Source organism: Haliotis asinina, chromosome 14 (assembly GCF_037392515.1).
Source record: "Haliotis asinina isolate JCU_RB_2024 chromosome 14, JCU_Hal_asi_v2, whole genome shotgun sequence".
In the NCBI taxonomy this organism is placed as follows: Eukaryota; Metazoa; Mollusca; class Gastropoda; order Lepetellida; family Haliotidae; genus Haliotis; species Haliotis asinina.
The window spans coordinates 454,810-469,141 of record NC_090293.1 but is presented as its reverse complement, the minus strand read 5'-3'; the positions used below and the strand labels follow the sequence as shown (position 1 = coordinate 469,141).

The window sequence follows — 14,332 nt, the reverse complement described above, 5'->3', positions numbered from 1 at the left end:
ATGTGAATAACAGTAAATCAAAAGTAATTACTTTGAAGAAAGGAGATATAAATTATCACGACACGAAAAATTGCATTCTAAAGGCAATCAGATTTAATCAACAACCTCATAATAATAAACACTTAATTTAAAAACGTTATGAATATATTTTACTTATCATATTTCCTGTCCTGATCAACTCATGCAAAGTACTCATCTATTCAAGCACAAAAAGTGTTGGTAGTTATACTGAAAGATTTTAAATACTTGGCGATTTAACGTTAGCATTCTTTCTCAGAATATTGGATGTTAAACTTTGTCCGATTCTATTATACGGGGCTGAAATATGGCGATCTCAATCCTTTAACTGACCAAATAAAAAGAGTTCATTAGTGTGCATATAAAATGCGTTGGGCTCAACATGCGTTGGTCAAAGATGAGCACGTCTAGTTTAATGACTTATGGATAATGTGATAGCTTTCCTCTTATCATAAATTCGCAACTTAAAGAAATCAAATATTGGTTAAGACTTTACGTATGTCCTGTCATCGTTTAAAGAAATGTTATGAAATGATGATTTTGTGATAGAAATAGACACAGAAACTGGGAAACGAAAGTAAACAATCTTTTATTTACGATAGTCATGTGGTATGAGCAGTATATTGAGTTCCCCTGAACCTTTATTAGTTTATTAACACAAAGATGAAAATAATACCAACAGAACTGGCTTGTAAAACTTGCCTTTTGTACGAAATGTGATTACTACATGCCTACTGAGCATTATCTGTCATGTGTCACGATAGAAAATAGAGTAGGTTAAGCACGTTTTCGCTGCTCATGACATGATCTGTGGATTGAAAAAAGGGTGATTTATGAAGATAAAAAGTGAATATAGCTTATGTAAATCATGGAATATGGATGTTTTAGAAAACAAATTTCAGTTTTTGTTCGTATTTCCGTTATATGATAAACTACACAAAAAGTACCTCAAACAATTGTATTATGTTCATCCATCCACAGATAAATTGTACTCTTTATTAAACTGCAATAACCATGAAATGATTGAGAATATTGCCATGTTTATACATCATGCTATGAAACTCTTTGAATCGCCATCGAGCATAGTCTTAACGTTACAGTTGTAAATATAAACCCAGAATATCAAATATTGCTGTATACATGTATACAATTCATCTATATACTACATATATTGTACTACAGGCCTGTGGCGTATTGAATTAAATTATATATATTATTATTATTAGATATATTTCTAAATGAAGGACGTAAACTGTATATTGAGAACTCACATCAAATGTGTGAGCAGTTGTGTTGAAATATCACATGATAGTGTCCTTCTTACATCAAACATTATTGGATACGGATGCCGCCGATCAATGAAAGTGTTCGTATATATTTCAACGACTAAGAACGAATCTCATATATTTAATCTTTCACTAGATATTAAACATGCACTATCCAAAGAACAGTTTAAGGAACGTGTATCTCCCTGAACAAGATATTTTATGGATTAATCTTCTCAGATCTTTGATCAACTGTCAGTTCTATCATATGTAATATTTGATATTACACTTTCTTAGTAAAGAACAAATTCTAGTACTTGTTGGTTGAGGTAAATCCGGGATTCTAGCCCGCTCAGCCACCGCGACTTCCACAAAATAGAAGTACTGCGTGTTTGCGTACTTTGTGTACCCCTCTGATAAGTGTAAATTGGCGCGGCTCCCACGGCCGAAAGTACCCGATGAAAGGATCTGTAATCATTTCGAAACGTTGTGTGGAAAAGATTAAAGAAGATTAATCCATCAAAATATCTTGGTCATCTATAACAACTTTCCAATGACGCTAAAAGACACCGTGTATCTTCCTGTTAATAACATTATGGTCATGTGTAATAATTTCTGTATATATACATATATGTAATATGCTCTGTTGTATATGGGCCTTTTGTACTTCAAACCTCTTTGCCTTGATTTGAGTATACTCTTACATCAGTTTAATGTGACTCTTGAAGCAACGGTCGTTGTAGTATTTCAATCGCGAACGCACAATGAACACCTCCAGGACGATGCCAACTGTCAAAATATCTTCGAACAAAATCTCTGAACTAAACGAATGCTAATTCTGGATCAATATTCCATAATACAGAAATTCAGTGTGAATTCAAATCAAATGGAATATTTTATGGAAAGATCATATCCTGCCATCTTCTCCGAGTAAACCTTGTCAAATTCCTCGTTCTGTGCCACCGTGAACCAGTTCCTCCAGTCCCCGACACCACCTGATTGTAGGAGAAAAAATAGAAAATATGTGTGAGATGTTACACATGTTCCATAGCTGCCTCGTACATCGTCAGTGTTTACCGCACTAGCTGCGCCACATGGACATGCCCGCCCTGGTATGAGTATCTGTGGATTGTTACAGGTGCTTGGGGGCTTAACATAGCTGCTATAGCTGTGAGACATGCATCACCGGACGTCATCTCAGATGGCCTAACATAGCTGCCACAGCTGTAAGACGTGCATCACCGGACGTCATCTCAGATGACTTAACATAGCCTCTACAGCTGTAAGACGTGCATCACCGGACGTCATCTCAGATGACTTAACATAGCTGCCACAGCTGTAAGACATGCATCACCGGACGTCATCTCAGATGGCCTAACATAGCTGCCACAGCTGTAAGACGTGCATCACCGGACGTCATCGCAGATGACTTAACATAGCTGCCACAGCTGTAAGACATGCATCACCGGACGTCATCTCAGATGGCCTAACATAGCTGCCACAGCTGTAAGACGTGCATCACCGGACGTCATCTCAGATAGCCTAACATAGCTGCTATAGCTGTGAGACATGCATCACCGGACGTCATCTCAGATGGCCTAACATAGCTGCCACAGCTGTAAGACGTGCATCACCGGACGTCATCTCAGATGACTTAACATAGCCTCTACAGCTGTAAGACGTGCATCACCGGACGTCATCTCAGATGACCTAACATAGCTGCCACAGCTGTAAGACGTGCATCACCGGACGTCATCTCAGATGGCCTAACATAGCTGCCACAGCTGTAAGACGTGCATCACCGGACGTCATCTCAGATGACTTAACATAGCTGCCACAGCTGTAAGACGTGCATCACCGGACGTCATCGCAGATGACTTAACATAGCTTCTACAGCTGTAAGACGTGCATCACCGGACGTCATCTCAGATGACTTAACATAGCTGCCACAGCTGTAAGACGTGCATCACCGGACGTCATCGCAGATGACTTAACATAGCTTCTACAGCTGTAAGACGTGCATCACCGGACGTCATCGCAGATGACTTAACATAGCTTCTACAGCTGTAAGACGTGCATCACCTGACGTCATCGCAGATGACTTAACATAGCTTCTACAGCTGTAAGACGTGCATCACCGGACGTCATCTCAGATGACTTAACATAGCTTCTACAGCTGTAAGACGTGCATCACCTGACGTCATCGCAGATGACTTAACATAGCTTCTACAGCTGTAAGACGTGCATCACCGGACGTCATCGCAGATGACTTAACATAGCTTCTACAGCTGTAAGACGTGCATCACCGGACGTCATCGCAGATGACTTAACATAGCTTCTACAGCTGTAAGACGTGCATCACCGGACGTCATCTCAGATGACTTAACATAGCTTCTACAGCTGTAAGACGTGCATCACCGGACGTCATCTCAGATGACTTAACATAGCTGCCACAGCTGTAAGACATGCATCACCGGACGTCATCTCAGATGGCCTAACATTGCTTCTACAACTGTAAGACGTGCATCACCGGACGTCATCTCAGATGACTTAACATAGCTGCCACAGCTGTAAGACGTGCATCACCGGACGTCATCGCAGATGACTTAACATAGCTTCTACAGCTGTAAGACGTGCATCACCGGACGTCATCTCAGATGGCTTAACACAGCTGCCACAGCTGTAAGACGTGCATCACCGGACGTCATCTCTGATGGCTTAACATAGCCTCTACAGCTGTAAGACGTCAGCTCAGATGACGCAATGTAAATGTGGTACTTTCTACCTATCGAGCAAACATCGAGACAACATTTCCAGTTTAAACTTGTATCTACAGTCAGTGTCATCCAGCCGCCACGTTCCAGGCGATACTAATCCTGTTTCATGAACATGACTCAGAATGAACTGGCGGCAGTCAAATGTATCTAACGTCAGATTGAAAACACTACCTAAGAACGGAATACCCTGTTAAGAACAGACTGATAAAAACGGTACAAGGCAGGGGCTGGTATATAGAGAATTCAAGTCACTGCACCATTACTGTCCGAGGTATCACAAGAAAAGAGCCGCGTGGACACTGGTGGACATGACTGGACCTGGGTATTGATGTCCACTGCAAAATGGGTCACGATGCAGTTCACAACTGACTAATAAACGCCAGTTGTGATGGAAACTGATTCATATTAAGATTTGTACTTTTTAATGTTAATAAATTCCTATACAGACACATATCTAACAAGGACACATTTAAATAAACGAGAATACTTACCACAGGCTGTCGTGAAAACGCAACTCACCTTTTCTGAATACTTGAGGCACTCCATCTTGTATCAGTCCTCTACCAACTTCCAAGGCAACGGCTTTCATATTTTCAAAGCCACATTTATCGCAGATATCTCGGATAAGTTCTTCATCTGCCTCCACCCCAATGAAGTCCGCCAACTCCCGAACTCTAGCTATCGGGTCCTGTACACATAGACGTCATGAACAAACAGCACACACGGAAACTGTTACTTACAGATTTATTTTAACACATGAATGCGTAACACGTATCCTTCATACCGTCATATATGACGGTTTGCCTGTTAGTATTAAAAGTCTGGATCATGTCAGGGTTATAGAGGTAGGGTGAGACGCCCTATAGGGTGAGGGCGAACTATTGCCCTACATTATAAGTTGTACACTGGTCACGAAGGTACATCAAACCATGTTCCCCTCGTGACCAGTGAACAACGTATTTATCTCCCCTGACACCTCAATGTTAAGTTTGAATTGTTTGGGACACGTGTAAAAACTTTTTGTAGCCATCGCTAGATTTTACAGGCAAGAAAAAAGAATTATCTCCCTTCCATCGATCTTTGTTCACAAACCATGGGTAATTTACGTATGCCATACGTGATTCAGTGTTACTGGATATTAAGAATTACTACCACGAAGTACAACTGGGTTCGGCATTCCAGCGGGGTACATAAAAATGTTACTCTCTTGTAGCGAGGTACATTGAAAATAATAGATGACAGCTCAGCCAATCAGAAAGTGACATTTATGTGTGACGTAGGATAACATCAAATGACCTTAACCTGGCAAGTTACACAAACCTTACAGTTAAAAGAGCCAATAACCTTGCTCCTAGAAGGGTGGTAGATTGTGCGCGGTTATGTCACTTAGCTTGTCACTTCAAGCCACGGGCCAAACAAATATGCATAAAAATCATTGAATATATAATATGTTTTCATTGGAGTTGGTCAAAGTATTTGTGTTAGTAAAAGGAGATCTGCCTACAGTCTCATGCCAGAAGGTGATGACTCATGGGCTAGTTCAGTGATTCTGACCTCCGAAATCTGTATGTGTCTAATTTCTGATTATGGGCCGAACTAGCCAGACGTCTTACGAGTCATACTGCAGATGTATAGCATCCTTCGTGTTTGCCTGTTGCACATCTGATCCTAATAAACCTCGCTGGTTTTGGCAATCCATGGAGGGTGGGGAGCAACAATGCAGAATCACATATTTTCACTTTCATCACAAGTTTCGGCAAAATCCTGGATCGAACATGTCAAAACATCGACCTGTAGATACGAATGCACAACATGTAAATGTGTGTCCTGTACTAAATTCATGGTCTCTGCGTGTTGGAGTAAATGGTCTAGTTGGAGTAAATGGTCGCTGAGTAGTGTGCTGATAATGCATAGGAACAATTCATCAAGTGTTTGTTTCATGCCGAGGAAGATCTGGTCAGTTGTAACAACAGGGTGTACAAATGCTTTTGCACTGTCATCCCCAATTCCCCCTGAAACCTGTATTATAGCAGTGTGGGTTTGTATCCTTCAGTTGTATGGCTGATGTTCCTGGGGTGTTTCACTGTGAGGGTCAAAGAGAGGTTTTAACTTATGCGGAGAAAACAGGATCTCTTACCTTGCAGGTGCACCGTATAAGATTCATCGTTAGTATCGTATTTCTGTTGCATAAAGGCAGCTATTGTGCAATCCTTTCATAAGGTTTTTCGTCTTGTTTCAATGCTTGACCAATGTTTATGCACAGTGGGTACACGAGAATATTGTTCACTTTAGTAAAACATTTTAACCAAGAAGATCTTTAATTGTTAATGCTTAAAGTAAGTGATGTGAATTAGCCACGTGTTTTGTTAGGCTTCCCAGGTCTTATGAAGTGAAACTATGACTTTTCTTCAGTTGGACCTGTATACTAATTGCATTTCGAACATGTTTTGACAGTCGTCTCTTGAATTTTGCGCCCGTTATGTGACTCAGGTGCGCGGATCTTGCCTTGAGCTAAGTGTACTTGATCACAAGTGAATGTTACCAAAGTTGTAAACTCGGGGGCTTTCCTCGAGAGTACTGGAACAAAGCTAGTGAATACATACCTGTTTCATGTCTTCATAATACATAAACTTTATTGGGAGCTGAGGATTGTCTTCCTTTGCTTTTATGAAGGAGATAGTGTTGTCAAACCAGGAACCCCAGTCAACTGAAATGTACATGAAGTCAAACGTTTTTAATATATCAAGCATGGAGCCCACGTTTGACAAAATATACAAGACGTTATTTCTTAGTTCTTCAGATAGGAGCCCTAGTCCACACCGGTATATCAGGAACTTCAGCCAACGGAAGGTACATGTCTTCAAGCTTTGGTATTGTTCTTAAAACCAGGAACCACAGTTGACTGAAATTATATAAGGGGGTGGGGGTGGGGGTGGGGGTGGTGGTGGGGGTGGAGTGTCTACATATTCACCTGTGTGTTGGACATGGAGGTGACATTCACTGTGTATCGTACATGGCCTGGCGAAGGGCCTGTGAAGACCACTCAACAATACACATGTAGATGACCACATGCGGTCGGCATGTGTGCATTTCATCACATGCTGATTGCTTTAAAAGAAAAGGGTCTCACGGTATTCGAGCCCGACAATGGAACCTGCTCCAACAAACTTCGCTGTTTCAGTTCACTCGTGGATCTAGGGATGTTCGGTCTTGGTTCTGCAAAGGTCGAACAATACGTTTCCCCAAAAGGTGATGTGACTCGTCCCCCAAAACGTCTGCGCTATTACCAGTCTGAATACTCCGTACAAAGTATTGACAAGATGTCTCTCGAATCGTGGTATCCTACTGCTCCTTCGCTGATATTTACATGGAGCATGAAGGAGTCAGAAGGGGATGCTGGGTTGCAAGGAATAAGTACGTACATGGCTTCATGGGAAAGAGCAATTCTTGGGAATTAGCAGATATACAGCTACAGATATATCCAAGACAACAAACCTGATCGCGTACTTCATAATAAAACAAAAGAAATTATTTATTGGGAAAGTAAGGTGATTATGATTCAGGAATGACATCACAATTATGCGGGCCTGCCTTTGAGATGTCATGTCAGCATCCCAAATACCAAGCTGTCCCGCTCCCACATCGTTCTCAGTGCCACTGCTTTTCCTGATCTCTTGGCGTAGATCAGGTGTGTGCCGACAACGGGAGTGCAGCCCTTCTGGCAGTCTGGGTAATGTAAAAGGATGCCATGTCGCATGTATACATATTCTCCGGGAAGGTCTTGGTGGGTTTGAGATGGCTGCGCGTCATGGAAAAGATTCCATTCACGGTCTGTCACGCATGTAGAGCTGGCAAGGGTACCTGACGTGTTGCGGGGCCTTACTAGATCACCCAATTCATCTTTACTGCATACTATGTTTTAATCGGACACACTGACGAACACAAATCAAGAATCTGCCCTGGTATTTGATTGGGAGCACAAACCTGCCAACATTCTGAGTAATTTAGAATTCTGTCGTACTGACGTTCATATTGTCCGGCGAACGCTCCTTGGGTGAAGAAGTCCCATTCGCTATTAATCTGCGTGTGGAGACGCATGGGTACATGGCATGCTGATAAACCTTCCAAGATGGACAGTGCCAGGATCAAACGCACCCTTTTCACTACATTTGTTGGCATGTGTAAATAAGAACACTTGCTACAAATAACACATGCAGTAACACAGGTCTTGCTAACATTGGGCATTTGGCAGAATTTGAAACATTTAAGGGCATAAATAGTAAGCGCATATATTTCATTTGGTATACATACCCAGCCCATCCAGAAACATATGGAAGTAGTCTTTGAATTCCCCCTTGTAGTTGTACATGTCTTTTAACGCTCTATGGTGGTTGTAAAACGACACAGACACGTCTTTAGGGTTCCTCACCACGTGTACAATTTTGCATGCCTTTAGTGCTATCTGTGTGGGAAGTTGATCAAACCGGACGTGTGTGTTGAGAACCCTGGGGGAGGGGGCAGCGTCTAACGCAGACTGAGGGCAAGACTCTATCATCAGGTCCCCCTTCCAGGTCTCTCTTGTGTTCTCGGCCTTTTTTGCCGAGAGCTGACTGAGGATCTCCCAAAACCAATGTGTTCCTGCAAAATAGTTTGAACATTGTGTTGTGCTTGTGTTGTTTTCACTTATTGTATCAGTCTATGAATTGTTCATCACCAGTCAGTGCTAGTTAACAGTTGATTCTCCTGTTACCTTATTGCATCCTCTTACATGCACATATATTTGGCTCTTGTATTTCCTCTAGGCATTCTTTCTCTAAGTATATACTATGAAACACGCAATGTGTTAAGCATAGTAGGATCCTACATGCTGTCACGTACTGGGTGCATGGCGATGTGTCCTGTTCAGTGTTCATCGATGCTTATCCAGGACAGGAGGAACAACGCATGCCACAGTGTATCAAATAGCTGAACACTATAACACTGTAGAATAAGCACATATGTCACACTGTACATCAACAGTTAAGCACTATAGCTCTATAGAATATACATATGCCGCAGTGTACATCGGCGTGTCACCAGAACATTACCAATGCTAGGTAAATTATCAACAAATTCGCCATGAAAATCAAAATCACAAACCAGATTTGGGGTAGCAACTGAGTATGATGTCATCCTCACGTATCGTCATGGACTGGAAGTTTTGAAGGACGTCCAACCCCAAGATCACAGGGAAGTACATTCCTCCAAACTTCTGAACATCTAGAGTACACCCACCGCCATCTTTGATATGAAGAATATTCTTTTCCATTACTCAGATTTATCTGAAATGCAACGTATGAGAAGGAAAGTCAGAGGTGAAATGAAACAGGTGGCGCCACTCTACTTAACGAAATCGGAGAGTTCAAGGAATGCGTCAGCATGTTTTAGAATAATGAGATCACTTGTAAGGCTCGGTGGTTCGTTGTGCATTCGAATGTCAGTTTAGGCCCTGCGTGAAGGCCCAAGCTTCCTGTGAAGTTCCTAAGGTTACCTGTCGGTTGTTAAGCAACAGCTTACTGTCAGGTCCTAGAAGGTTAACTGTCGGGTTATATACTAGGCACATAAAGAAACTATGAATACAAAAGTTTAATATCTAAATTTATCAAACCTCTGTAGACACATAAGGATTTAAACTCAGAGATTAGTGACATGTATCCAACATGCATGCACGTGCCACGTTCCGTGAGTGGTTTCGTCCTTGAGACGTGCAATACGCTGTTGCACGTGCACAACAGCTTCCTGTCAGGTGCTGGAAGGTTACCTGTGGGTTTGTAAAACAACTTTTTTTTTACAGCTTCCTGTCAGGTGCTGGAAGGTTACCTGGGGTTGGTAAACAACAGCTTCCTGTCAGCCGCTGGAAGGTTACCTGTGGGGTTGTTAAACACCAGCTTCCTGTCAGGTGTTGGAAGGTTACCTGTCGGGTTGGTAAACAACAGCTTCCTGTCAGGTGCTGGAAGGTTATCTGTCGGGTTGGTAAACAACAGCTTCCTGTCAGGTGTTGGAAGGTTACCTGTCGGGTTGGTAAACAACAGCTTCCTGTCAGGTGCTGGAAGGTTACCTGTGGGGTGGTAAACAACAGCTTCCTGTCAGGTGCTGGAAGGTTACCTGTCGGGTTGGTAAACAACAGCTTCCTGTCAGGTGCCGGAAGGTTACCTGTGGGGTTGGTAAACAACAGCTTCCTGTCAGGTGTTGGAAGGTTACCTGTCGGGTTGGTAAACAACAGCTTCCTGTCAGGTGTTGGAAGGTTACCTGTGGGGTTGGTAAACAGCAGCTTCCTGTCAGGTGTTGGAAGGTTACCTGTCGGGTTGGTAAACAACAGCTTCCTGTCAGGTGCTGGAAGGTTACCTGTCGGGTTGGTAAACAACAGCTTCCTGTCAGGTGTTGGAAGGTTACCTGTGGGGTTGGTAAACAACAGCTTCCTGTCAGGTGTTGGAAGGTTACCTGTCGGGTTAGTAAACAAAAGCTCCCTGTCAGGTGCTGGAAGGTTACCTGTGGGGTTGGTAAACAACAGCTTCCTGTCAGGTGTTGGAAGGTTACCTTCGGGGTTGGTAAACAACAGCTTCCTGTCAGGTGCTGGAAGGTTACCTGTCGGGTTGTTAAACAACAGCTCCCTGTCAGGTGCTGGAAGGTTACCTGTGGGGTTGGTAAACAACAGCTTCCTGTCAGGTGTTGGAAGGTTACCTGTCGGGTTGGTAAACAACAGCTTCCTGTCAGGTGCCGGAAGGTTATCTGTGGGGTTGGTAAACAACAGCTTCCTGTCATGTGCATCTGAACATGGTTACAACATGGCAACATCAACATGGCTACAAATTCAAGGACTGAACATGACTAACGACGTTTATTGTAGACCGCTTTGCAACGTGTGGTTGGTTGTAGGAAAGTGTCTGCTTGTGGGACCAAACGGTCTTAGTGTTCTGGATCGTACAGGAGAAATATATGAATGCAATGGGTTCCATGTCTTAAAATCACATGTTGTTCATGTGTATATTTTTTTTTAAAGCCAGGTTTGTTGTGAGAAAGAAACACATGTACCCAGTGCTATTTTGCTTTTGGAAATACCAAGAGAGCTTATTATATGTCCCTGGGCCAGACAATCCTGATCTAAAGTATGAGCATCAATCCGGGCAACTGTAATACGATGACATGTGTCAACCAAGTCAGCGAGCCTGACTTCCTAGCCGATCCCGTTAGTCGCCTCTTACGTGAAGCAGGTTTATTGAACATCATTCTAACCAGGACCTTCACAGGCCGAGAGCTAACAAAGGAGCGTTGAAGTTCAGATTCTTTCCCCTTGCACTTACAGAATACAATTATCAAAATATGTCGCACTGTCGCATCTTTAAGGCTTTTTCACACATTTGAAATTACCTGTTTTCATGAAGAATTACGCTCTTCGGGAGAATTAGAACACTGTCCGACCACAAAGGCTCACACAGCTTCCGCGGACACGTTCTGTAATAACGGCAATGCGGCAATATCCCTAACGGTTTTCCATGTATAGGACCATAACTATCTGTGCATAGTTATATGGGCCATTCATGTGCGAGTGGAGATAAGCGTGTCAGGTTTAGTTTGCAAGATAACTCAGTGAAACCAGGTCGGCGTGGTATCGCCAGTGATCCAGCTATATATAGGCCCCACGAGATGCGAGATACGTGTCACACAAGGAGGAGGTACACTGGCCAAAAAAAGAAACGCACATCGGATTACACAATAAATAATGTACAACAACCAAACTTACACAGGGTTAGGCACATGTTTCCTCCACTACATATAGTCATTTTCTTGGGGAAATCTGTGTCTGTGACGGCATTGTGATAAAGTCAGTACCTGGTGTGACCGCCACGAGCATCGACCACTGCATGCTCTACACCGGCTCGGCATGGACTGAATGAGGCGTCGATCTGGCGTTGTAGAATCGTTCTCCACTCATCCTGCAGTGCATGGCTCAAGTGTAGCGTCTGGGGCTGAGGCTATAGGCGTTCCACACGTCTGTCTAGCAGATCCCACAAATATTCAGTGCGATTTGGATGACCATAGCAACACATTCACATTGCTGTTGGCAAGATAGTCCATGATAACACATACAATATACGCTCCGGCGTTGTCTTGCTGACGTCATTGGCGGGAATAAGGTGGTGTTGGAGGATTTTTATCACGGTAGCATACAGGATTTAAATTTCCCTGCTCGTGCACCAGATCTGTCCTACCATTCAAGTATATATTTCTGTCCACATCATGACACTTCCTTCGCCGTTTCTGTCAACTTCTCGAATACAGTGTCGAGTGTGGCGTTCATTTCTCCGTCAGTAGACACGCATCCTACCTTCGTGGCGACAAAGGAAACCAGATCCTCCTCCTCCACTGCACTTGGGTCCATGGTGGAACGTTTCTGCACCATTGCAGACGTGCACGACGATGATGATGCCGCAGACCAGGTGCTGTATATGGTCGCAGTAGCGGTATCCCATGTGGTCATTTCTGATGGTTTGCGCTGATACTCTACGAAGTCCAGGAACAGCGTTGGCTGTGTATGTTGCACTGAGTGTATGACTTGTATATTGTTTTCAAGTATTTTTCACTAAAACATTCTACTTTGAAAAACAGACTTTAGCTATGCGTTTCTTTTCCTTTTCTTGGCCCAATATAGGTTAAGAGGAAGTGAAGTTAGCATCAGTCCTCTTTCAGTTTCCGTATAGCCTACCCTCTTATGATAATGGACAAAGGAAACCAACATATACCGAACAGTTAATAAATGCATCATTAGTCACTGGATGCCTTCCACAATTATTACTATATGCTACAGAGTTACTTATAATAATCATATTAACAAAATAACATCACTAATGCAAACAAACGTTTGTTTTGTACAGGCAAGGTCGCAGTGCCAGGTGCCAGACTTATAGGTCTTCTTCTGCTCTAATCTCCGAGGCGTGGTATGTTTAGTGTGTACTAGAACGACGCAGAAGAATGAACGTTCTCACTTCTGCATGTTCTAACGCTGCATTGGGTGGAAATGATAAGCGCCTGGTTGTCTGGTCTTTAAAAATTAACATTTTTCATGACACTGATTCTGTTTCAAATACGAAAATTCACTCTCAGCATCACCAATTCACAAATAAGTGCGTCTGGATATATTCGACTTTTCACCCTTGACAGTGTTTGAGTGTTCCTCTTTCAGAAACGTCTATGTTGCTTGTGTTATTTGCTGTCAGTGTAGTTTTGAGATGGCCCCTCTGCGAGGTTAACATTCAGTCTGCTTATTCCATGACAGCGGCCTACTTGACAACTATCAAATCCAAACAACACTACGTAAATCATTCCCCTTAAATCGTGTTTGAGTTGTAACCTATTTCATATGTCAAAGGGCTTGTTTGAAAATTATATTCTATCTGATACTGACGGTGCGTTACAGCGAGGTATTGTCACCGTCCACATGTTTGTCGCGTGCAATAACGATGACGTCAGCTATGTGTAAGTTTCTAGTGGATTTGAATGAGGAAGGAAGGGAGGAAGAAACCCTCCCTTGAGTATTCTTCACTGTATCTCGTCCGCCTACGTAACGTAACTTTGCTAACTTCTTCAAGGTTCTGTAAAATCTGTATTGGTTTGGAAGTATGTGGTGCCTGAGCGTTGACTTGTCGCTAGCACCTTGTCGCTAGGGATTGATTCCAACAATATCATTTTTATGCTCCCGAGGTGGGTAAACAAGAAATATCATGAACATGCCTGATGCTGTCGATGTGGGGAAACAAACAATATCATGAACATGCCAGATGCTGTCGATGTGGGTAAACAAGCAATATCATGAACATGCCTGATGCTGTCGATGTGGGGAAACCAACAAATGTCATGAACATGCCTGATGCTGTCGATGTAAGGAAACCAACAAATGTCATGAACATGCCTGATGCTGTTGATGTGGGGAAACAAGCAATATCATGAACATGCCTGATGCTGTCGATGTGGGGAAACCAACAATATCATGAACATGCCTGATGCTGTCGATGTGGGGAAACCAACAATATCATGAACATGCCTGATGCTGTCGATGTGGGGAAACCAACAAATGTCATGAACATGCCTGATGCTGTCTATATGGGAAAACCAACAATATCATGAACATGCCTGATGCTGTCATTGTGGGGAAACCAACAAATGTCATAAACATGCCTGATGCTGTCGATGTGGGGAAACCACAATATCATGAACATGCCTGATGCTGTCGATGTG

At 42.8% G+C, this 14,332-nt stretch overlaps 2 protein-coding genes across 3 annotated transcripts; both read right to left on the bottom strand.

The window, feature by feature from the left end:
• Positions 1-589: 589 nt before the first annotated feature.
• On the bottom strand, positions 590-11,620 carry LOC137261555 (sulfotransferase 1C2-like). Of its 2 annotated transcripts, XM_067799319.1 has the most exons (7): positions 11,468-11,620; positions 10,781-10,828; positions 9,200-9,381; positions 8,372-8,698; positions 6,664-6,767; positions 4,580-4,748; positions 590-2,278 (listed from the first exon to the last, which is right to left on the bottom strand). In XM_067799319.1, exons 3-7 carry the CDS (start codon positions 9,366-9,368, stop codon positions 2,166-2,168), a joined length of 882 nt encoding a protein of 293 aa, XP_067655420.1. In that variant the 5' UTR covers positions 9,369-9,381; positions 10,781-10,828; positions 11,468-11,620; the 3' UTR covers positions 590-2,165. The 2 variants fall into 2 exon arrangements, with proteins under 2 accessions (XP_067655420.1, XP_067655419.1); XM_067799318.1 differs by lacking the exons at positions 10,781-10,828; positions 11,468-11,620 and having other exon boundaries at positions 9,200-9,407.
• LOC137261984 (mesocentin-like) lies at positions 9,916-12,570 on the bottom strand. Its single transcript, XM_067799788.1, has 3 exons — positions 12,426-12,570; positions 10,253-10,867; positions 9,916-10,157 (listed from the first exon to the last, which is right to left on the bottom strand). Exons 1-3 carry the CDS (start codon positions 12,568-12,570, stop codon positions 9,916-9,918), a joined length of 1,002 nt encoding a protein of 333 aa, XP_067655889.1.
• Positions 12,571-14,332: the final 1,762 nt, after the last annotated feature.

Bases quoted from the DNA above. Each gene is read 5' to 3' on its own strand.
- LOC137261555 (XM_067799319.1), bottom strand. From the start codon at position 9,368: ATGGAAAAGAATATTCTTCATATCAAAGATGGCGGTGGGTGTACTCTA. The intron at 8,699-9,199 runs GTTTGTGATTTT...ACTATTTTGCAG, and splicing joins CAGTTGCTACCCCAAATCTG to GAACACATTGGTTTTGGGAG. The intron at 6,768-8,371 runs GTATGTATACCA...TGTACATTTCAG, and splicing joins TATGTTTCTGGATGGGCTGG to TTGACTGGGGTTCCTGGTTT.
- LOC137261984 (XM_067799788.1), bottom strand. From the start codon at position 12,570: ATGGGATACCGCTACTGCGACCATATACAGCACCTGGTCTGCGGCATC. The intron at 10,868-12,425 runs GTAGGATGCGTG...AACCATGTTCAG, and splicing joins TTTCCTTTGTCGCCACGAAG to ATGCACATGACAGGAAGCTG. The intron at 10,158-10,252 runs GTAACCTTCCGG...ACCACCCCACAG, and splicing joins GTTGTTTACCAACCCCACAG to GTAACCTTCCAGCACCTGAC.